Source organism: Phoca vitulina, unplaced genomic scaffold (genome assembly GCF_004348235.1).
Source record: "Phoca vitulina isolate PV1807 unplaced genomic scaffold, GSC_HSeal_1.0 scaffold109, whole genome shotgun sequence".
Classification (NCBI taxonomy): domain Eukaryota; kingdom Metazoa; phylum Chordata; class Mammalia; order Carnivora; family Phocidae; genus Phoca; species Phoca vitulina.
The window spans coordinates 878,798-900,966 of NW_022589812.1; the positions used below are offsets into that span (position 1 = coordinate 878,798).

At 45.7% G+C, this 22,169-nt stretch overlaps 1 protein-coding gene across 7 annotated transcripts in view; it reads left to right on the top strand.

Annotated features, from left to right (window-relative positions):
• Positions 1-16,129, top strand: part of LOC116628035 (VPS35 endosomal protein sorting factor-like) — a 113,239-nt gene extending 97,110 nt beyond the window's left edge. For 3 of the 7 annotated variants that reach the window (XM_032398076.1, XM_032398078.1, XM_032398079.1), the window contains 4 exons: positions 2,682-2,847; positions 7,774-7,892; positions 13,937-14,083; positions 14,555-16,127. In XM_032398076.1, the coding sequence (XP_032253967.1) occupies positions 2,682-2,847; positions 7,774-7,892; positions 13,937-14,083; positions 14,555-14,653 (531 nt within the window). In that variant the 3' untranslated portion in view covers positions 14,654-16,127. Of the gene's footprint in view, positions 1-2,681; positions 2,848-7,773; positions 7,893-13,936; positions 14,084-14,554 lie in introns of all 7 variants that reach the window. The other 4 variants (XM_032398077.1, XM_032398081.1, XM_032398083.1 and 1 more) reach the window with 2 other exon arrangements.
• The last annotated feature ends 6,040 nt before the right edge of the window (positions 16,130-22,169 follow it).

The following is a 22,169-nucleotide window of genomic DNA, read 5'->3' on the forward strand; positions in this document are numbered from 1 at the left end:
AGGACCTTTTGTTCTTCTAATTTTGTTTTTAAAGACTTATTTATTTATTTTAGGGAGTGGGGGAGGGGCAGAGGAAGAGAAAATCCTGAAGCAGATTTCCCGCTGAGTGCGGAGCAGGACTCAGGGCTCCATCCCAGGACCCTGAGATCATGACCTGAGCCGAAATCAAGAGCGGGCCGCTTAACTGAGCCACCCAGGCGCCCCTTTCTCTTCTTCTTCTTTTAAATCTGTGTTTACTTGCCTTGCTTCGGTTGCTGGCACTGAAGCCTCAAAGTACAATTAAAAAAAAAAAATGTTACGACCACTGAAGCATGGATATCCTATGGAAAACTTTCTCCTGGTGCAGAAGGTTGGAAATAGTCTCGTCTCTTCAGTTATGAGCAAAAAGCTCACGGAAAGGGCTTACTGCAAACCTTTCTGTCTCCATGACCCCTTGTCCCCCTCGGTGGAGGTGCGCTGAATGGGCTCCCACCGCAGTTACAACAGCGGGGATGAAATTGTTACTGGAACATTCAGGTTGTTGTTTCTTCCCAAGGCAGGTCCTTAAATAAAAAATATTTTTGAACATCCACACAGCAGAACAAAATAGCCCAGTCAGAAACAGCTGTTCGCAGAGAGCGGCAGGAGTGAGTTGCCAGCTGAGAGCGACTCTAGATGGAAGGCAGACCACAGCGAGGGCAGTTTTGGTCACTGTCGTCTGAGGCGCTCCACCTCGAGGGCATCATGCGCCCTCTCTCTTGCTGATACCCAGGCGCGATTCCTGTAGATGTTAACAGCTGTACCAACCTGTCACACCCCTCCACCCTCCTTCTCCCGGTTGAAAGTGTACTGCGGGTCATTTCCCACCCATCCTGGTCCCAGCACTTGTCATCCTCGTGCAGGTGTCCACAGTGGCTGGCGTACGGGTGTGGCCTCCCCCCGTGAGCCGGCTCCGTCAGCTCAGAGAGCGGCACGGTAGGAGTCTCTGCTTGAGCCCAGGTTCCTCCGTGGGCCAGCCGTGTGACACGGGGCCCGCTGACCTCTCCGGGGCTCATCTGCCATCTGTGAAATTAGGGGCTGGTCATAACAGTATCTTTCTGGAATGCAGAAAAGCTACCGTGGTGACCGTGAACGTTAGCGACTGTTACTTGTCTTCGTAGCCACCTTGGCGCCTGGCACGGAGAAGGCGTTCCGGCTGTCATACGTTCGGCACTATTTACTGAGTCCTTGCCATGTGCCCGGCACTGCCTCAGAGCCAGGGACAGGGACGGGGCACCGATCACATCGTGTTCCCTGGGCAGCCCTGGCTGTGAATCGGCAACTACGACAGCTGAAGTACCTGTCCTCCCAGGGGTCCGGAGGCTGGGATGAAAGAGAAACGTAAACCAAGAGATGCCGTCAGAGATATTCCCAGAAGGAATAAATAAGTCACTTCAGAACTGCTCTGAAAAAATAAGGACGATTTGTGACGGAGACCGGGGGAGGGGGTGTGGAAGGCTCTGGATGGATGGCCAGAGAAGGCCTCAATGAGGAGCCCGCACGAAAGATGGGATCTAGAGACCATCGAGGAGCGGGTCTGGCCAGGTCTTGCAGATGAAGATTTCAGTCTGAGGGAACAGTAGGGCCGGGAGGCCAGACCTTGGCACATGGGCTGCCGGCTGTAGCCCCCTCTGCCCTTCCATCGAGATCCGTGTGGGAGACTGGCCCCCCGGGACTGCGTCACCCGGGCGTGCTTCCTTCTCTCCAACTCGTTTCAGCCAGGGGCAGGGACCGGCCGCAGACTGGAAGGCAGGAGCAGAACAAGTTTGGGGTATTTATAAAATACCCTCATGCTCACTGGGCCGTGGTTTGGCAATGGCCTTGTTCTTCTACCAAGGCCGCGGTGGCCTGGCAGGACTGTGGGGGGTCCAGCTGGTCCCAGGAGCCATAAAGGTGTGGCTACCAGGTCAGCAGGGCAGTGGTGGCAGGGCCTGGGCACTCACCCCTGGCGGTAGAGGTCTGGGGGGGTGTGTTCAGGAGGAGAGCCCCAGAATTCCAGGTAGCGTGTCGGAAGGGAAGCCAGCTGCCAGCTTTGTGCAGTCCGGAACCCTTTTTCGGTTCATTTCAGCATCTGAGAAACACCATTCTAAACTCTTGAGTGTCTCTTGGGTTTTTCCTTTCCCAAGAGAGCATCCTCAATTTAGCTGTTAATGTCACTGAACGCCCTAAAGAGCAATGCTATATATAAAGCTGGTGCCTTTGGTGGTGACAGTGATCATTTTTTGGGGGGGGGGTTACCCAGAGTAGGTGGCTTCCGCTGTTGCATCTGCTGCAAGACCCGCAATCTTGCTTTTGTAGTCCAAGGAACAGGGCTTTTTACTGCTACACACATGGGAGAACAAGACTGTAATTTTGGAAACGGGCTATTAAGCTGACAGGTAACTTGGCCTCCTTGATTCCTTGGATCCAAGGAGGCTCTCGGGGCTTGTCTCCCCAGAGTGGAGCATGCTCATCAGTGGGGTTAACAACAGTCTCTGTTTTCTCGGTGTTACTGAACCAGGCTCATGAGTGGCCTTGCCTCCGGGAAGTGGCCGGCACTGTAAGTCCTCCACAGCTGCGAACGGGAGGGACCTGGGCTTCTGTCTTCATGGTTTTGGGGTTTTCCGCCTCCCCCCCTCCGCCTCATATCTAGGATTATTTCTCCTGTTTTGGCTTTTCACTAGGATCATCCCGAACATGGGGTCCTGTTTCTTGTTCGAGAGCTTCTCAACGTGATCCAGGACTACACCTGGGAGGACAGCAGTGACGATAAAATCCGCATCTACACCTGCGTCCTGCACCTCCTCTCCGCCATGAGCCAGGAGAACTACCTCTACCACATAGACAAAGGTAGCGGGGTGCCCTCTTCCTATACTGCTCCGAGCTTGAAGTTCATGAAAGTCCAGTGACATTTTTTTGTTTTCTTTTACTTAATCTAGTTTTTTACCCACCAGGAACTTCTACTCCAGGGCCTTGCTAAATGTGCCCAAATAAGAATTCCCTGAGCAGGTTCCTGAGCCCCATCCCACCCCTTCTTAATTGGGATCCCCAAGAAGGGGCCTGAGAATTTTGTCTAGAACAAACATCCAAAATCATTTCAACAGTCAGACAAGTTTAGAAAAGCATTCTTTTGGATCTGTGCTCTCTTTGGTGCACTACGAATAACCTAGAAAGGTGGTTAAATATATACATGCCTGAGCTTCATCCGGGGCCTGCCCCTAACCCCAGTCTCAGGTGGGACTTTACCCAGTTCTTCAAGTGATGCTGAGATTCCGTGAACCCCTAGTTCAGATGCTCAGAAGGAAGGAGGTGGCCTTGCTCCCCCATGTGCTACCAGCCATTTTGAGTTTGCTGCTAGAAATTTGAAAGCGGACTTCTCATATCCTGGACACACAGGACAGTCCCAATTCCAGACCTCTGCCTGCAGAGCCCAGGCATCTACCTGCTTATCAGACCCTCAGTTCCAGTGATTGGTTTCCCAGAACATGGCCCTATTGTTAAAAGTGCTTTGGCAAGTAATGACATACTTGAGGGTTTAAGCAACTGTCTCTATACACTTGGAAATTTCAGGAAGCAAATTCGCGGGAGGGCCTTCCCCTATGACTCTCAGAGGCTTCCTCTAGCTGGGATTTGGGGGCTAATCGTTAAGATGTAACTTAGGGAGGCTGGTTGATGTCAAGGATGACAGCTCCCACGACTTGAGCTCCTACGGCATGCCGGGTAGCACACCAGACTCCGCGGATCTTCCTCCTATACTCCTTACAGCACTGCAGAGTGTAAGACAAGCATGGGTGCCCCCACTTTCCATTCCAGCAAGGGGAGACTCAAGGTCCTGTAGCCAGTTAGTGACGGAAGTGGAATTTACGCCCAGAACTGTGGGGCATGCATCACGCTCCCTCCTCAATTACAAAACAACAGTGTTTTAATTAAAGTGTAACATGCTACATACATGCCATCAGCTGGAAAGCTCAGTGACTCATCACACAGTGAACACACCCAGGTAACGCCCACCCAGATCGTGCCCCCCTTCCAATGAGCACCACCACTTTCCTCTCCACGGTTCACCACTCTCCCGACTTACAGCATCGCACGTTAGTTTATGCAGTTTTCACTTTTATGTGAATGAAATTTAGCATGCATACTTTGGTGTCTAGCTTCTTTTACTCAGTATTCTGTGTGTGAGCTCTGTCCGTGTCGTGCGTAGCTGAGTTCCTCCTTTCGCGTTGCCGTTTCGTATTCCGTGGCGTGACCGTACCAGAATTCATTCATTCCCTGACGGATGAACATTTGCATGTTCCCAGTGGTTCTGGTTCTGGCCGTGAACATTCTTGGACCTGTTCTTGGTGTACATTTCTGTTGGCTCTGTGCCTGCAGGTGGAGTTGCCGGCTCACGGGACTTGCTTATGTTCGGCTTTGGTAGCCGGTCTCACGGTCTTCCAAAATGGCTGTACCCATTGACACGCCCGCCAGGCATGAAGGAGGGTTCCCTTTGTTCCCTCCCTGCGGTCAGTCTTTTTCATTTTGGCTCTTCTGATGAGTGTAATTTGCATTTCTCTGATGATTAATGAGATTGAGCACCTTTTCCTTTATTTGTTGGCATTTTTATTTCCTTTTTTGCCAAGTGCGCATTGAGGGCTTGCAACTATGGAGAGACTTCTGAGGACCAGGCACTGACGTGGAAGTGGGTCTGCAAACCTCAGGCCCTGTGAGAGGGGCAAGCCCTCTCCTCCCTCTTCTGGAGCAGATTCATTTAACCCTCTAAACTTACCACAGCCACGACAGACTGGGGGCCAGAGTGCTAGCAAAAGGAACGTGGCGAGGTTTGATAGGCAGGAGCCTGGCTTTTACATTTCTAGCTTTTAGAGGAGAAAGCGGAAGGATGGGTGGGTTTTTTCCCTTTTTTCTTGGCCCAGCTGTGTTTACCGTGGATGCATAATTGTGACCTGACAATTGTCTTGGTAGGAGAGAGGCCCAGGGGGCCCGAAGGAGGCTTTGCTTTCCCATCCCTTTCTTATTCTAGGCAGCCTTGTAGTGTTGACACAGGTTAGAACTTCTGAAGAACTAGGGTCACAACTTTTTTGCATTTCCAAAGGATGCCTTTGCTGCTTGCTTTCTCGATTAATAAGATGGCATTGTGAAATCACCTGGAGCAAGAACCCCAGCGCTTTCACCCAAGCCTGTGAGAGAGTGGGCATGTTGGACAGGGAAGGGGAGGATGCCGGCGGACTGAATGTTTACTTCATATGCAGAAAGCGACGATGTGCCTGGAAGACCACAACCCAGGGTGCCTCCGTGAAGCCATTGTAGCCCCTTGGCTGCTCCACGCCACCTGCCAGGCCCTTGAGGCGTTGGGGGTCATGATCCCAGGGCCAGACAGATGCAGGGACTGTAGGCTATTCTTAGTGTCCACTTGCCGGGGATGTCATTTATCTCCCTCGTAAGAGCTGCGCCTGGCCTCGCAGGGCCACTGCACACACTGGTCTGACCAACTTCCTTCTAATTCTCAAGTTTCCCCTTTCCTCCCTCCGTCACCACCAAGTGTTAGCATGGAAAACTCATCCCGCCCCCGTTCCCCCTTTAGCACTTCATCTAGTGAATTTAATCTGTAGAGCTTAGCCTGATCTTGCTAATTCCAGAGTTCCATCCCAAGCCTAGATTTTAAGATCTCATAACCCCTTGCACGGCCCGCTTCTAACAATCAGTACATGCTGTTGTGATTGCCTCTTTGCTGGTCTGCATCTCCTTACAGTCTGTGAGCGTCTGTGAAGCAGGGACGGAATCAGCCTTGGCTCCCACTGGGTCCCCAGCTCCTAGCCTGGAACCTGGTGCAGAACAGGCCCTCATCCAGGAGGTGCAGAGAAAGAGAGAGAGAGAGAGAGAGAGAGAGAGCGTGTGTGTGCGTGCACGTGCAAGTGAGCAGCCTGCTCCGAACACACCCCTGGCCCCTCTGGGGAGGAAGCCTGGGGTGTGTTGCCATGGGTGGTCTTAGACCTTCTCTCTTTTCCAGTGCTGAGCTCATCAGAGAGTAGATTCCAACCCGGAGTAAGCCTGAGAATTTATGCCAGGAACTATTCCGGTCCTCAGCGGTAGACGTGAGAAATTCCTTCCTGCCGCCCTGCAAACTCAGGTGGTGGTGAATGGCTGAATCACATTCCTTTACCAGAATCCCAATCTTTTACATTCTTTCAAGAGAATAGCTGTCCTCCTCTGATTGGTGGAGAGCAGTTGAGACGCAGCTCCATACATAGGCAGTTCAGAAGTGGATTAGGGATCGCCTTTGCACAGAGAGGCTGGGGAGCAGTTGTTCTTGTTCTTAGGCAACGTGTCTGCAATCTGCTTACAACTGGTTCAGCCACAGAACTCCGTCATGTGTCTGTGTGTCTGTATGTGTGTGTCGTGGAGAGCACAGGTATGTATTCAATGTACTGTTTTCCCGACTTTTCGGCAGCCTTGCCAGTTTTCAAAATAAAAAGCGGGAAGAATAGTTGTCATTCTTGAAATAGCAACTAGAAATGTACAGAAGGCATAGCTGAAATTACTTAATTACTGTGTGCTTGTTCCCGCCCCATTCTCCGGAAGGTTCAAGACTGATGACAGGAAATTATGAAATTTAATTTTTTTAATTAAAAAAATTGGTCCTTAAGCAGCTATAAATTAGGAAATATAGATGTACACATATCTGGGCTCTACTATGGATACTTTTGTCACTTTTTAAAAATTAATAGTATCTTATAATTATGTGTTATTAATAGTATAATAATATAGTGTACTATGTGGTAATTAGTAACTATAGATCATGTACTTTTATTATCCTCCAAGTATTTAATACTGTAACAGAGCATTTATTTTTCTGATTTTTTTTAAAAAGACTTATTTGACAGAGAGTGTGCATGTGAGGGGAGGGGCATAGAGAAATCCTCAGGCAGACTCCCCTGCTGAGCATGGAGCCTGATGCAGGGCTCAGTCTCAACCCTGAGATCACAATCTGAGCCAAAACCAAGAATTGGACGCTTAACCAGCTGAGCCACCCAGGTGCCCCTGTTGGATTATTTTCTTAAAAATAAATACCTTAATGGCTTCCCCAAGTCAAAGATATGGACTTTTTGTACTAAGGCTTTTTTTTACATTTTTTAAAAATTCATAACCTACACATAGTGATAAAATAAAGTTTACCATTTTAACTATTTTTAAGTGCATAATTCACCTTCATCAAGTATGATGAGTGTTGAGCAGCCATCAGCACTACCCATTTCCAAGATTTTTAAATCATTCCAACAAACTCTGTACCCAATAGACAGTGACTTCCCATACCCTCGCCCCCCTGCCCCCGCCTGTGGTGACCTCCACTCTGAGTCCTTCTACAGATCTGCCTGTTCCAGTGTCCTGTGGAAGAGGAATCATGCAGTATTTGTCCTTTTGTGTCTGGCATATTTCACTTACATAAAGCTTTCAAGATTCATCCACATTTCAACACGTATCAGAATTTCATTCCTTTTTGGGGCACCTGGGTGGCTCACTCATTAAGCATCTGCCTTCGGCTCAGGTCATGATCTCAGGATCCTGGGATCGAGCCCCACCTCGGGCTCCCTGCTCCGCGGAAGCCTGCTTCTCCCTCTCCCACTCCCCTGCTTGTGCTCCCTCTCTTGCTGTGTCTCTGTCAAATAAATAAATAAAATCTTTAAAAAAAAAAAAAATTTCATTCCTTTTTATGATTGCATAATATTCCTTTGTATGGCTAGACCATGCTTTGCTCACTGCTCTGGTCTGTTCCATCAGTTGACTCCAACGACAGCCTGTATGGGGGAGACTCCAAGTTTCTGGCTGAAAACAACAAGCTGTGTGAGACAGTGATGGCTCAGATCCTGGAGCACCTGAAAACCTTGGCCAAGGATGAGGTAGGTGCCCTCTGCCTGCTCACTCTGAATGCACAAGTTTCCAGGATGGTTGGACATTGGTCCGTTCTGGAAAAGAAACTTGGTCATGTGAGTAATGTGTTTCTGTGCAGACTGATAACTGAGTGCTCCATCCAGGGCTTTTGCTCCTGTACTAAATGCTCTGTGTTTTTCAGTTGCTTGCCTCTCCTACCAGAATGTCAGCCCAGGGACCTTGCGACATGAGTCTCGGAGACCTCCCTGTCTCTGGGGCCCATGTGTCACTCACCACAGCATCCCCCCACCTTGAACAGAGGCCCGCATACAGCAGGTGCTTGATCCGTACATGCTGAATAAATTGCCTGTATTTTGCACATCTTAGGTTTTTTTCATGCCCACGACCAGCCTGAGATGGAAGTGCTCTGTTTATTCTCATTGGACAGTAAAGGAAACTGAGGCTTAGAGAGGTTTCTCCGCAGCCCTGGGTTTCCTCTGGTGATAGAACAGGGTCGTCACCCTGATCCCCGAGGCTGAACTTTGAACCACTGCATTGCCCTCCTCGACCAAGGCCTTTCGCTTGCTTACCTTGTAAGAAGTGGCATGTAGTTACTGTCCCACCACAGTGGAGGTTCTGTTTCTCCAGCCTTTGTTTTTGTTTTTTTTAAGATTTTATTTATTCATGAGACAGAGAGGCAGAGGGAGAAGCAGGCTCCCCATTAAGCAGGGAGCCCGATGCAGGGCTCGATCCCAGGACCCCGGGATCACGACCTGAGCCGGAGGCAGGCGCTTAACCAACCGAGCCACCCGGGCGCCCTCTCCAACCTCTGTTATGAGTGTAGCGTTGAGGACTCTGCATTTATCATCTCACTGAATTCTCACGACAGACCAGTGAGGTGGGACAGCTGTTGCTTTACACTGTACAGGACAGGGAGACAGTCCCAGAGTGGTAGCTACGCAATGTGGTCGAGGCGGTCTTCTAGAACCCGTGTTCTTAACCACAAATTACATGGATATGTCAGATGTTGCATCTTTTGTTTTCAGAGCAGTTTTTCCCTAGTCTCCATATAGTTAGATGATAGTTAAATTTAATTTCTATTTAGGACAGTCTACATACCTACCTGTTCTCTTCCCCGGTTATGCCAACCACCGCTTCCTTTGCAGCTTCAGCCCTAACATGTGGGTGACAGATGGCTCCCAGAGGCCCTGTCTCAGGCTTGTTCAGACCTAGGCTCGTCTCTGGGAGTGTGTTCAGGCTGATTCCTGTTGTGTAGTCAGGGCCTGTGGGAAGGGGGTGGAGGGGGGCAGTGCCTTAGGAGTCAAAGCTGGCACCTGACCTTTCTCTGCGTTCTTTCCGTGGGTCAGCTGGTGCCTGAATTTGTTTCCACCTCCATGTACTCCCCTGGGTCTTGCTCTTCACTGCTCCAAGCTGCCTGCTTGAAACTCCGAGCATTTCGTTTTTTTTATTCCCACCTGGCAAGAGACCACCTGATGCTCATTCCTAATTTCATCCTGGCAGGCCCCATACTCTTCCGCCGCCCTGCTCCTCAATTACCTTTCCCAAAGCTAAGGCAGATTTTGGACTGCCTATTTCCCAGTTGCTTCCCAGCCTTCCCTTCCCTGGATTCTCCCGTTCCTAGGTTTTGCTCCTTTATCCCCACCCCGTCAAACCCTTTGAAGACAAAATAAGATCAAACTGAATTTTAAGTTTAATTCATACTCATTTCCGGGGCTATATGAAATACCACCATTGTCCTTACCCCCTTCCCCACCAGAAAACCACAAGAATATTGCATAGCTACGGACGTACACGTGTATGATGCACATATGTGTTCTGGGTTCCCATTATCCTCAGGATATTCAAGCAGGTGCTGGAGAAAGTGGGATTTTTTTCTGGACTCCATCCTCCAGTGCCCCCTGCCAAGTTCTAGGGCCAGCCTTAGGGTTAGCAGTAGGTCCCACGTGCATCATAGCACCCTCTCTAGGGAGGGAGCATGTGTTGGTGTGTCCCACCAACCTGGGGACCCTTCTGGATGCAGGGCTGGGGAAGTTAACACATGGAGGGTGCTTCCCTGTCAGGGGACGGGGCAGAATCAGAACCCCAATTTCTTCAGGGAGACTGGTTTATCAAACCAGTGAGTATCGGAAGAGGCAATTCTCCCCCAACTGAAAGGCCTTTTTCAAACACGGGCAAACTTTTAGGGCCAAAGACCCAGCTCTTCTTTGTCTCTTTGTATTGGTAGTTTTCAGGGGAGAGCTCTTCCTACCCTACAGGAGAAATGGGGTCCTTTACCTTGAGCTCCTCTGCCATGAAAAATTCTTCTTAGGCACCTTTTCCTGATTTTTAAAACCATGGGTTCTGGCTCCAACTTCTAGCCCAGGGACCTCTTAGAGCAGTACTGTGTTTAACAGATTACACCCAAGAAAAATTGCCACATGGCTTGAAAATACATTTCTTCACCCTGATGCAACAGGCTGGGTTTAATCAGATGTGGCCACTTACGGCATCAATGACCATAGCCTAGCACAACCCCCAAGCTCACAATAAAAATAAAGCCAAGAACTCTAGGTAGTAGTTGTGTCCCACTACCCGCCCCACCCCCCCGCCACGGAGTTTGTTACCTGGGGCCAGCTACTGTCCAGAAGCAGATTCTCCCCCTTCCTGACGTCTAATCAGGTCAGTAGCAGCCTGACAGGACGTCACGATGCCCGTGTCATTCACCTCATCTCACGGAGCAGTTTATCCCTTTACATCATCATAAGGGTGAGTACAGGACAGTATTTTGAGAGACCAGATTAACATAACTTTTATTATAGTATATAGTTCTATTTTGTTAATTTCTTACTGTGCCTAATTTATAAACTATCAGAGGTATGTACGTATAGGAAAAAACAGTACATACAAGGTTCAGTACTGTCCGTGGTTTCAGGCGTTTACTGGGGGTCTTGGAACGTATTTTTGCAGTTGTGGGGGGACAGTGCTGTGATTGTATTTAATGTTTGTCTCTTTTTCTCTTGGGGGAGGGGGCACTGATTGCAATAATGACTGTGAAACAGGATTCTGAAAAAATAGCAAAGTTGGAATTCTTCTAAAGAACATTTCAACTCACATAATACCAGGGACATTCAGTGAAAATGTCCTTCCATGTATATATGCACATCTACCGACCTAAAATGGAACGTACCATCCTTCATTTTAACAATGCAGTACGAAATGCAGTGTAGGCAAGCACGTCACGGCAGGGGCCCTGGGAGTCTGGGACCTGGGAAGCAGGTCAGATTTCTCTACCAGGTGGAGAGCAAAGCTTCCTGTTTTTGAAGACTCCCAGTGCCGATGCCAGGCCTGAGGAGGTCATCTCGATGCTGGGAGCAGCCCTGCTTCCAAAATTTTCTCTCAATCTACATGAAGGGGCTCGGCAGTTTACTCATGAGCTTCGTGAAGTTGTTTGTTTGGGTGTGGTGAAGCTGGGAATCATGCCAGACCCGTGGAGCTTCCTGGAAATGACCATTCTCATAGGAAAATAATGAAAAGAAGCTCTTTTCTATTTAAAACCTCTGGAAAAGAGGAGGGGGGCCTCAAGGCCCTGATTTGGTTCTCTCATAATGTGTTCATGGTTTTTGGGTCTTTGCATGTTGGCTGGCATGACTTCTCATCCCTCAGATCTGTCTCTAATGATTTCACTTTTAATGGGCTGTGCATTTGAAACACATGTGGATTGGGCTTTTTAAGGTAAAATGCTTACTGAGAAGATACAGAATAGAGAAATAGCTAGTTGTTAGATATTGTCTCCCTTGTCTTTTAAAAAATCTCTCCCACTTCAATGAAATGTAGTTAAAGGACCTCTCTCAGGGGAGACTCTTTTAGTTGTATTTGAAATAGAATTTGTTTTAGCTTTGTCCTGTAGATACGCACCCTCCTGTTGTCCCAGCCATCAGATGAGGGCCGGTTCGAAAGGCAGGCAGCAGGTTGGGCTGGAACCCACGGAATGGTGATCTGTGCCCAGGTTCCTGGTTGGGGTAGAAGAACTGCATTGTCTGATTAGAGAGAGGATCCCAAGCAGGCAGTCGGCAGCCACTTAATGAGTCTGTGCCCAGTACGTGCCGCTTTTCTCCCAGGGCCCGCAGGCTTGGGCAGTGCACAGCATGACCCCACTCCTTGACGGTAACGTTCAGTCAGCTCAGCTGCTTCTGTGACTGTCACAGGTCCGGGCCGTTGCCAAGGCAGGCTTAACTGGCCCTGCAATGGAGGTCTCTTCATTGCTGCTCAGCCACCCTTGCCCAACCGTGCTTGAAGCTGCACCTTCATAGTTTTTTTCCTCCACCAAGAGATTGTAAATTCTCACATGGCAGAGGATGGCAGGAAGGATTAAGTTGGTTCAGTAGTGGCTCCCATGAATATTTGTGGAATGATGGATGGACAGATCGATGGTTACTAGGTTGGTTTTATCCACCTTGAGTAGTTGAGAAAAGCAACTCTTAGCTTCTTCAGAATTTGGATTCCTAATGTGATGCTAACACTGGTCTATGGGAATATTCCATCAGCTGGAGTGGAACATGGGAGGGTGTGGGCACAGGCTTTGGAGTCAGACCACTGGAGCCCAAATCCCTGCTTTGTACTTACTACCTGTGGTCCGTGAGCAAGTTCCCCAAAGCTTTCTGAGCTTTGGGTGTCTCTGCAAAATGGGAGTGGATTGGATTCCTCTTGCAGCCTTAAAAAAAACTGCCACAAACTCAACAGCTTAAAACATTCATTTATTATATCAGTTTGGTGAGTTGGCAGTGAAAATCAAGGTGTTGATGGACTGGCTTCTTTAGGATGTTGGCAGACTTGAGTTCCATGCAGTTGTAGGACTGAGGTCCGTTTCCTGGCTGGCTGTTGGCTAGAGGTGTTCTCAGCTTCTAGAAGTTGTCTGCATTTCTTGGCTTTTGGCCCCCTTCTTCCATTTGAAGGCCATCAACGGTAGGTCACATCCTCATGCTTCAAATCTCTGTGATCTCACCCCTTCTGCCTCCTCTTCTGCTACTGGTCTCTCAGAAATTTCTCTGCCTTTTAGGGCTCAAGGGATTAGATTGGGCCCACCCAGATAATCCAGGATTCTCTAAGGTCCATAACTCTAATTTACATCTACAAAGTCCCTTCACCCTAGCACCCAGTATAGTGCTTGAATAACCAGGGGCTGGGATCCTTGGGAGACAGTGCGAAACATGTACCTACATGTGCCTAGCTGGTCAGAAATGTGCTTCCCACAAAGATGTGCTGTGTAGATTAAATGGGATGAGCTGTATAAAGCACGGAGCAGAATACCTGGCCCACTTTAAGGGCTCCTTTCTCATCTGCTTCGCTGGACTCACTGATGTTCTGCATTGTGAGCCAAGGGCATCCAGCAAGGGCCCAGGTCAGCAGCTGTCCAGGGTCCCCATGGACTGTGATAGAACCTGGCTGGCTGGTTAGACCCACCTGTTCACTTGGCCCTCCCACATGCCTCTGTTTACCTTTCAGAACTTGTATCCTTTCTCCAAGGCCTGTTGTTGAATTCAGGTTTGGTCTACCTTGACATTTTGGCTAGACTTTGCTTGTTTAGGTACCTCTAATCAGAGGCAAGATTAGGTATTATAGAATAGTTCCTAAGAAAGCTGGGCCTGGGCTGTTTATGGGGAGCTGTCAGTTGGTCTTTATTTCTGCCCTAGATAGTGACCATAACTTTGGATGGCTTAGGATACATCTGAAAGACATTTTATTGTAGCTTTCAGTTTTTGTTTGTACTTGCAAGAAGGCCTATCACTTCATTCCTTTACCCTGTGTGCGGAGTCTCATGAAAGTATCACTTGCTTCTGCTTCCATTTCATGAGTAATGCCCATGTGGGAGGCACAGAATGAAGGCTTTATATGCTTCATCTCATTCAATCCTCACTTACCCGAGGAGCTGGCATTACCTTACTCTCCTACAGCTGAAGGTGGGACTCGGGAGGTTAAGCAGCTTGCCCTGCAGAAGATCCGTGGCAGAGCTGGCATCAACCTGGCTCCAGCCTGGGCCCCACGGCCAGATGGTAATCTCTCTCTCCTGTTTCAGGCTCTGAAGCGCCAAAGCTCCCTGGGCCTTTCCTTCTTTAATAGTATCTTGGCACATGGAGACCTCCGCAACAACAGACTCAACCAGCTCTCCGTCAACCTGTGGCACCTGGCACAGAGACATGGCTGTGCAGATACCAGGACCATGGTGAGGCACTGGGAAGGCATGGGGGTCCTGGTGAACCACAGAAAGCCACCGGCCAGAGCACAACTGGCCTCAACAAACCCGTCTCCCCTTTCTTTTTTTCCCTCTGAATAAAATACACATCTATAAAAATGTGAGCTGTTCCTGGTCACACCAAAATCTGATTTTATAAGCAAATTATAATCTAAGAAGTTGTACTTAAAGACTTCACTCTCTTTTATTTTAAAGATTTTATTTATTTGAGAGAGGGGGGGAGCTCAATCCCAGGACCCTGAGATCATGACCTGAGTTGAAGCAGACCCTTAACTGACTGAGCCACCCAGGCGCCCCATACTTTAAAGACTTTGTTGGTTGCTTCTCCTCCTTTATCCTTCAAAAGACTTTAGCTGTAAGAAAGCATAAGCTCACAATATGGTTGATTTGTTGGTGCACTGGTGAACCAGAAAGGATACTGATTGTTCTTTTTCCTCCTAGGTGAAAACTCTGGAATACATCAAGAAGCGAAGCAAACAACCAGATATGGGTCATCTGACTGAACTGGCCCTCAGGCTCCCTCTGCAAACAAGGACCTGACTAGGGCTGTGAAGCCAAGTCCAGAAAGACCTGCTTTGCTTTATTTTTACATATACAAATTGGTTTCAGCTTTGGCCTCTACCCAGATTACTGAGACAGTGAAGAAGTAGGAATTGTCAGAGCATTAAAATCCAATCTTGTTCACAAGAGTAGCAGTGTCTTTGCGCAAGTGGCCTTTAGATCGACCTTTATCGAGAAACAGAACACAAGTAACATCTGTCACGTGTTTTTTTGTTTTTTAACTAGAAAAACCTTGAAAAGGTGTCTACTTTTAAAGAGCCACTGTTACCTAATTTGAGGGCCTCAAGTCTGGAATTGAATGTTGCCTAAACCACCACAGAAGATTGATAAAAGATAGATGGTGCAATTAACTTTTCTATCAAAAGCAGCTCTGGATAGAACTTAGAATATACTGGTATATACCTAGCTGTCGGTGGCAACACAGAAGATGCGGGTGCAGTGGCTCATGCATACGTGGGCACACCAGGGCATGCGTGAGCACCACCAGCAGGCACCCCCACTGCACCCACTGGAACTCCAGGGAGGATGGCAGAGTAAGGTTGTGAACTCACCTTTCCCACGGACACACTAATGATGCAACTACACAACATGCAACTCACTCAGAAAGTTCCAAAGACTTAGCAGAACAGCTCTTACACAGCTAGAGACAAAAAGCTACACTGAGAAGGGTAGGAGGGGCAGAGATAAGGTCAAGAACCACATCCCAGGCACAGTGACCCATAAAGTGGGAGGGATATCACTCATAAATGGCAAGAGTCAAGCTCCTCATAGGGTGGGGTCTGCAGCACCAGTAAGATGAGCTCCCATAATGTTGAGCTGTGGAAATATGTGGGGCTTAACTCTGGGAGAGCCAAAGGCTATAGAAAACTGAGGGTCTACTCTTAATCACTCTGAGACCCCGCACCGAGGCAGCAGTCTGAAAAGTACTGGGTTATACATGAAGGAGATTTACTAATTTTAGGGCATGTGCTGGGAGGGGCAACAATCTGTAGGAATTTTCTCTGGGAATGGAAGAGTTTGCAGGTCACTTTCTATCTTCCTTGCTAGCACCACTGGCACTGACCAGGCATTACTCTTTGGACTCACCTTCCCAACAGGCACAACTTGTGCCTACCACAATGCTCATAGCAGTTGTGGCCAAATCTCACTGCCACCCACCCGTGCGTACACAGCCCACACAGGGGACATGCCTGGAGCACCTGGTTCTGGTGGCCAGGGGAGACAGCACTATTGGCCCCCACAGGATGCCTCCTACAGAAGGCCACTACCTTCAAGACCAGATGTAGCTGACCTACTAAATACAAACATAGAGTAGACAAAATGGAGTAAGTTCCAAACAAAAGAACCAAAACAAAACCTCAAAAATGAACCAGAGACAAGCAATCTACCTGATAAAAAGAGTTCAAAGTAACAGCCATAAAGATGCTAGCTGGACTTGAATTCAGTGAGAACTTTAACAAAGAAATAGAAAATATAAAAAAGATTCAGAGCTGAATACAATACAAATGAAAAATACCCTCTAGTGTATCAACATCAAATTAGAAGGTACAGAAAAATGAATCAGCAATCTGGAACACAAGGTATTAGAAATCAAGCTGAACATTTGCATTACAAGCATCCCAGGAGAGGACAGAAGAAAAAATGGACAGAAAACTTACTGAATAATAGCTGATAACTTCTATAACCTAGAGAAGGAAATGGACATCTAGCACCAGTAAACACAGAGAGCCCCAAACAAGATGAATCCAAAGAGGTCCACACCAAGACACATGATACGGATGGCTCTTTAACAACACAAATCCACTTACATGTGGATATTTTTTCTATGCAGTACAGCACTACATTTTCTCTTCTGATTTCTTAATTTTTTCTCTAGCTTTAAGAATACAGTATATAATACATATAACAGAAAATATGTGTCAATCAGCTGTTTAAGGCTTCTGGTCAACAGTAAGCTATTAGTAAACTTGGGGGGAGTCAAAAGTTACATGTGGATTTTCAACTGCACAGGGGATTGCTGCCCCTAACCCCTGCATTGTTAGGGGTCAACTGTAGTTACAATGTCAATAATTAATGAAAACCTTAAAAGCAGCAGGAGAAAAGCAACTAATAACATACAAAGGAAACCCCCACAAGGCTATCAACTGATTTTTCAGCAAAAACTATGTGGGCCAGAAAGGAATGGCATGATCTATTCCAAGTGCTGAAAAGAAAAAACCTATAGCCAAGAATACCCGTCAAGATTATCATTCAGAATTACAGGAGAAATGAGTTTCCCAAACAAAAGTTAGAGTTCATCACCACTAAACCAGCCTTACAAGAAATGTTAAAGGGACTTCTTTAAGTGTAAAAGGACATAACTAGATGAAAATTATGAAAGAAAAAATTTCACTGGTAAAAACAAACATACAGTAAAGGTAGTAGATCAATCATTTATAATAGTATGAAGGTTAAAAGACAAAAGTAGTATCAATTTTATCTACCATAATGGTACACAAAATAAAAAGATGTAAAGTATAACACCAAATACATAAAATGTGGAAGGGGAGGGCAATAAAAATGTAGTGCTTTTCGAATATGTTCAAACTGAAGTGACCATTAAAATATGAAGGAGGGCGCCTGGGTGGCTCAGTTGGTTGGGCGACTGCCTTCGGCTCAGGTCATGATCCTGGAGTCCCGGGATCGAGTCCTGCATCGGGCTCCCTGCTCAGCAGGGAGTCTGCTTCTCCCTCTGACCCTCCTCCCTCTCATGCTCTCTGTCTCTCATTCTCTCCCTCTCAAATAAATAAATAAAAAATCTTTAAAAAAAAAAAAAATATGAAGGAATCCAAGCATAAGACTAAAAGTCATCAAACAAAAGAAAGCAGGAGAACAGAAAAGAACAAAAACAACCAGAAAGCAATTAAAATGGAAGTACAGTTGACCCCTGAACAGCATAGGGTTGAACTGTACATGGATTTTTTTTTTATAAAAAAATCTATTCCTTATGATTTTCTTACTTTAAGAATACAGTATGTAGTACATCTAACATACAAAATATGTGTTAATCAACTATTTATGTTACCAAGCAAGGCTCCTGGTCAACAGTAGGCTATTAATAGTTAAATTTTGGGGCACTCACAAGTTTTATGTGGATTTTCAACTGCATGGATATCAGTCAGTGTCCCTAATCACCACCTATTCAAGGGCAAATGTATGTATTTATCAATAATTTCTTTAAATGTAAACGGACTAAATGCTCCAATCAAAAGACACAGGGTAACTGAAAGAATGATAAAAAAAATAAAAAGACATATCCATATGAAGACTCACTTCAGACCACAAGATCTAGCAATCAAAAGAAAAAATGAGAAAAACCACAAACACATAGACACTGAACAACATGGTACTAAACAACCAATGGGTCAATGAAGAAACCAAAAAGGAAATTAAAAAATACCTTGAGACAAATAATAATGGCAATACAACCCTCCAAAATCTTTGGAACACAGAAAAAACAGTTCTAAGATAGAAATTTATAGCAATACAGGTCTACCTCAAGAAACAAGAAAAATAACACGATCTAACCTTACAACTAAAGGAACTAGAAAAAGAACAAACAAACCCAAAGTTAGCAGAAGGAATGAAATAATGAAGATCAGAGGGGAAGTAAATGAAATAGAGACCAAAAACAAAACAACAACACAACAATAACAAAAGACCAAGACTAAGAGCTGGTTCTTGAAAAGATAAAATTGATAACCCTTTAGCCACACTCAAGAGAAAAAGAGGACTCAAATATATAAAATCAGACATGAAAGAGAAGTTACAAATGACACTACAGAAATACAAAGAATTATAAGAGACTACTACAAAAAATTATATGCCAACAAACTGGACAATCTAGAAGAAATGGACAAATTACTAGGAACATACAATCTTCCAAAACTGAATCGAGAATAGAAAATCTGGACAGAATGGTTACTAGTAATGAGATTGAATGAGTAATCAAAGAACTCCCAACAAACAGAAGTCCAGGACCCGAAAGCTTCACAGGTAAAGCCAAACATTTAAAAGAGTTAATACCCGTCCTTTTCAATTGCAAAAAATTGAAGAGGAACAAATGCTTCCAGATTCTTTCATGAGGCCAGCATTACTCTGATACCAAAACCAAATAAAGATACATACTACGGGGGGAAAATGCTAATTATAAGCCAGTAATATCCCTGATGAACACCAATGCAAAAATGCTCAACAAAATATTAGCAAGCCAAATTCAACAAAACATTGAAAGGATTACTCACCAAGATCAAATGGGATTTATTCCAGGGATGCAAGGATAGTTCAGTATCTGCAAATCAATCAATGTGATACACTACATTAACAAAATGAAGGATTAAAAATCATGATCTCGTTAGATGCAGAAAAAAAAATTTGACAAAATTCAACACCTATTCATGATAACTCTTAACACAGTGGGTATAGAGGGAACACACTTCATCATAATAAAAGCCCAAACCCACAGCTAACATCATACCCGAAAATGAAAAGCTGAAGGCCTTTCCTCTAAGATCAGGTACAGGACAAGAACGTCTGCTCCCCCAGGTTTCTTCAACATAGTACAGAGGTCCGAGCCATAACAATCATGTAAGAAAAAGAAAAAGCAGTAGTAAAACTGTCACTATTTGCAGATGACATGATTTGTGCAGGTCTGCTGTGGGAAGAGACCTGCAGCCTTGGCAGTTTTAGCTGGCTGTAGGTCCCTTCCCACAGCAGACCTGCACAAACCCGCACAAACCCTGCTATACAGAAAACCCTAAAGACCAAAAAAAAAAAAAAAAAAAAAAGGCAAAAACAAAAATCAAAACCACTATAATAAATGAATTCAGTAAAAGTTGCAGGATACAAAATTAATACACAGAAATCTGTTTAATTTCTATATGCCAATAATAAACTAGCAGGAGGAGAAATTTTAAAAAAACACTATTTACAACTGCATTAAAAAGAGTAAAACAAGACAGAGCAGACTCTCCACAGATAAATGTAGAGAGGAGGCCGAATTGAAGAGGGTAGGAAAGGTAGAGACCCAGTTGGGAGCTAAAATGACTGCAGGACTGTCCACATGAGGGAGGGATGCCACGGGCATGGACAGGGTAAAGAAACAGACCCTCACACCAGGCACCCCAGGCATGGGGAACCCACACAGGGAAGATGAATCCCCAAACATTTAGCTTTGAAAAGCAGAGGAGCACAATTTCGCTAGTTCTTACAATCAGTGCAGATTGACACCTGGAACTTTAAAAATCAGAGGGCTCAGCTCTGGGAGAGCCAGGAGGACAATAGGAAACTGACTCTGTCCTTAAGTAAACCACACAAGAAACAGCCCCACAAAGATAAAATGTAGAAGTAGCAGTCTGAAAAATGCCTGGGATATATAATAGGGAGATTGGTTTACTAATATCAGAGCATGTTCTGCAGGGGAAGGGATCCCTGGGAGACTTCTCCAGAGCCAAGGAGCTGGTGAGTGCCATTTCCCTCCCCTGCGCCCAGCCAAGATACACAGACATCTGCAGGAACCAGCAGAGCACACTTTCCAGCTAGCTTGATGACACTGCGCACCCCATACCCACACTTCTGTGGATCTGCCCACTCCAACCCAGCAGGCTTGGCAGGAGTTGTAGGTGGCTGCAGGTCCCCTCCTACAGCAGACCTGCACAAACCCTGCTACAACCATGCGCCCCTGCATTCTATGGACCTGCTTCCTCCAATGCACCCTTGGCCAGAGCCCAAAAGCTTCTCAGCGGTGAACACAAGGAAAGTGCCCTGTAGTTGAGTGCTACTGCATCTCTAGCAAATGGTTGGTCTGACTCAACTCAAGCCAGAGGTGGCCCCAGATTGGCCCACTAACACAGGGACCAAACCCTGCCCACAACAGGCAAAGAGCCACTGCAGACACCTGAAGGTAAAAGCAGCTCAGCCACAGTAACAGGACACTCACAACACACATAGTAGACACCCTGAAGCACCAGGTTCTGGTAAACCAGACACTGCATGGCACTGCAGGACCTCTTCTTCATAAGGCCACTACTTTCAAGAACAGGAGAGGTAGCTGACTTTCCTAACATATAGAAACAGACACACAGAGACAAAATGAGGAGATAAAGGAATATGTCACAAATGAAAGAACAGGACAAAATCATAGCAAGGGAGCTAAACAAAATGGAGATAAGTAATATATATACCCGATAAAGAATTTAAAGTAATGGTCATAAAGATACTCATTGGACTGTAGAAAAGAGTGGAGGACCTCAGTAAGACAAAGAAATAGAAAACATAAAAAGAACCAATCAGAGATAAAGAACTCAATAAATGAAATTCATAATACACTAGATGGAATAAATAGTAGATGAGAGGAAGCAGAAGAATGGATTGATGACCTGGAGGGCAGAGTAATAGAAAGCAATCAAATTGAACAGGAAGGAGAAAAAAACAATAATGAAAAATGAAAATGACTTAGGGAACTCAGCAACACTATCAGTGTAATAACATCTGCATTATAGGGATCCCAGAAGGAGATGAAAGAGAAAAGGGGGCAGAAAGCTTAAGAAATAATAGCTGAAAAGTTCCCAAATCTGGGGAAGGAAACAGAAATCCAGATCCAGGAGGCACTAAGAGCCCCCATCAAAATCAACCCAAGGAGGTCCACACCAAGACACATAGTAATTAAAATGGCCAACAGCAGTAATAAAGAGAGAATTTTAAAAAGCCACAAGGGAAAACAGTTACATACAAGGGAAACCCTGTAAGGCATTCAGGTGATTTTTCAGAAATGTTTGCAGGCCAGAAGGGAGTGGCATGATATATTCAAAGTGCTGAAAGGAAAAAACCTGCAGCCATGAATACTCTACCCAGCAAGGGTATCATTCAGAATGAGAGAGAAAGTGCTTCCCAGACAAATAAAAGTTAAATTCATGACCACTAAACCAGCTGTACAAGAAATGTTAAAGGGGACTCTGAGTGGAAAGGAAAGATGATAAATAGGAGGAAGAAAAGCAGGAAGCACAAAAGTAGGAAAATTAAGTATATCTAAAAAAAATAAGTCAAGGGATTCATAAAATAAAAGGATGTAAAGTATGACACCATATACTTTAAATGTGGGGGGAGAGGAGTAAAGAATGGATTCAAACTTAAGTGACCATCAACTTAATATAGACTGATGTATACATAAGATGTTATATACAAACCTAATGGTATCTACAAATCAAAAATCAGTAATAGACGTGCAAAATAGAGAGGAATCCAAGTATATCACTAAAGAAAGCCAGCAAACAGTGAGAAAAGAGAGCAAAAGGAAAACTACAAAACAACCATAAAACAAGCAACAAAATGGCAATAAATATATACTGATCAATAATTACTTGGAATATAAGTAGCCCAAGTGTCCATCAATAGATGAATGGATAAAGAAGAGGTGACACTTACACACTCGAATATTACTCAGCCATAAAAAGAAAAT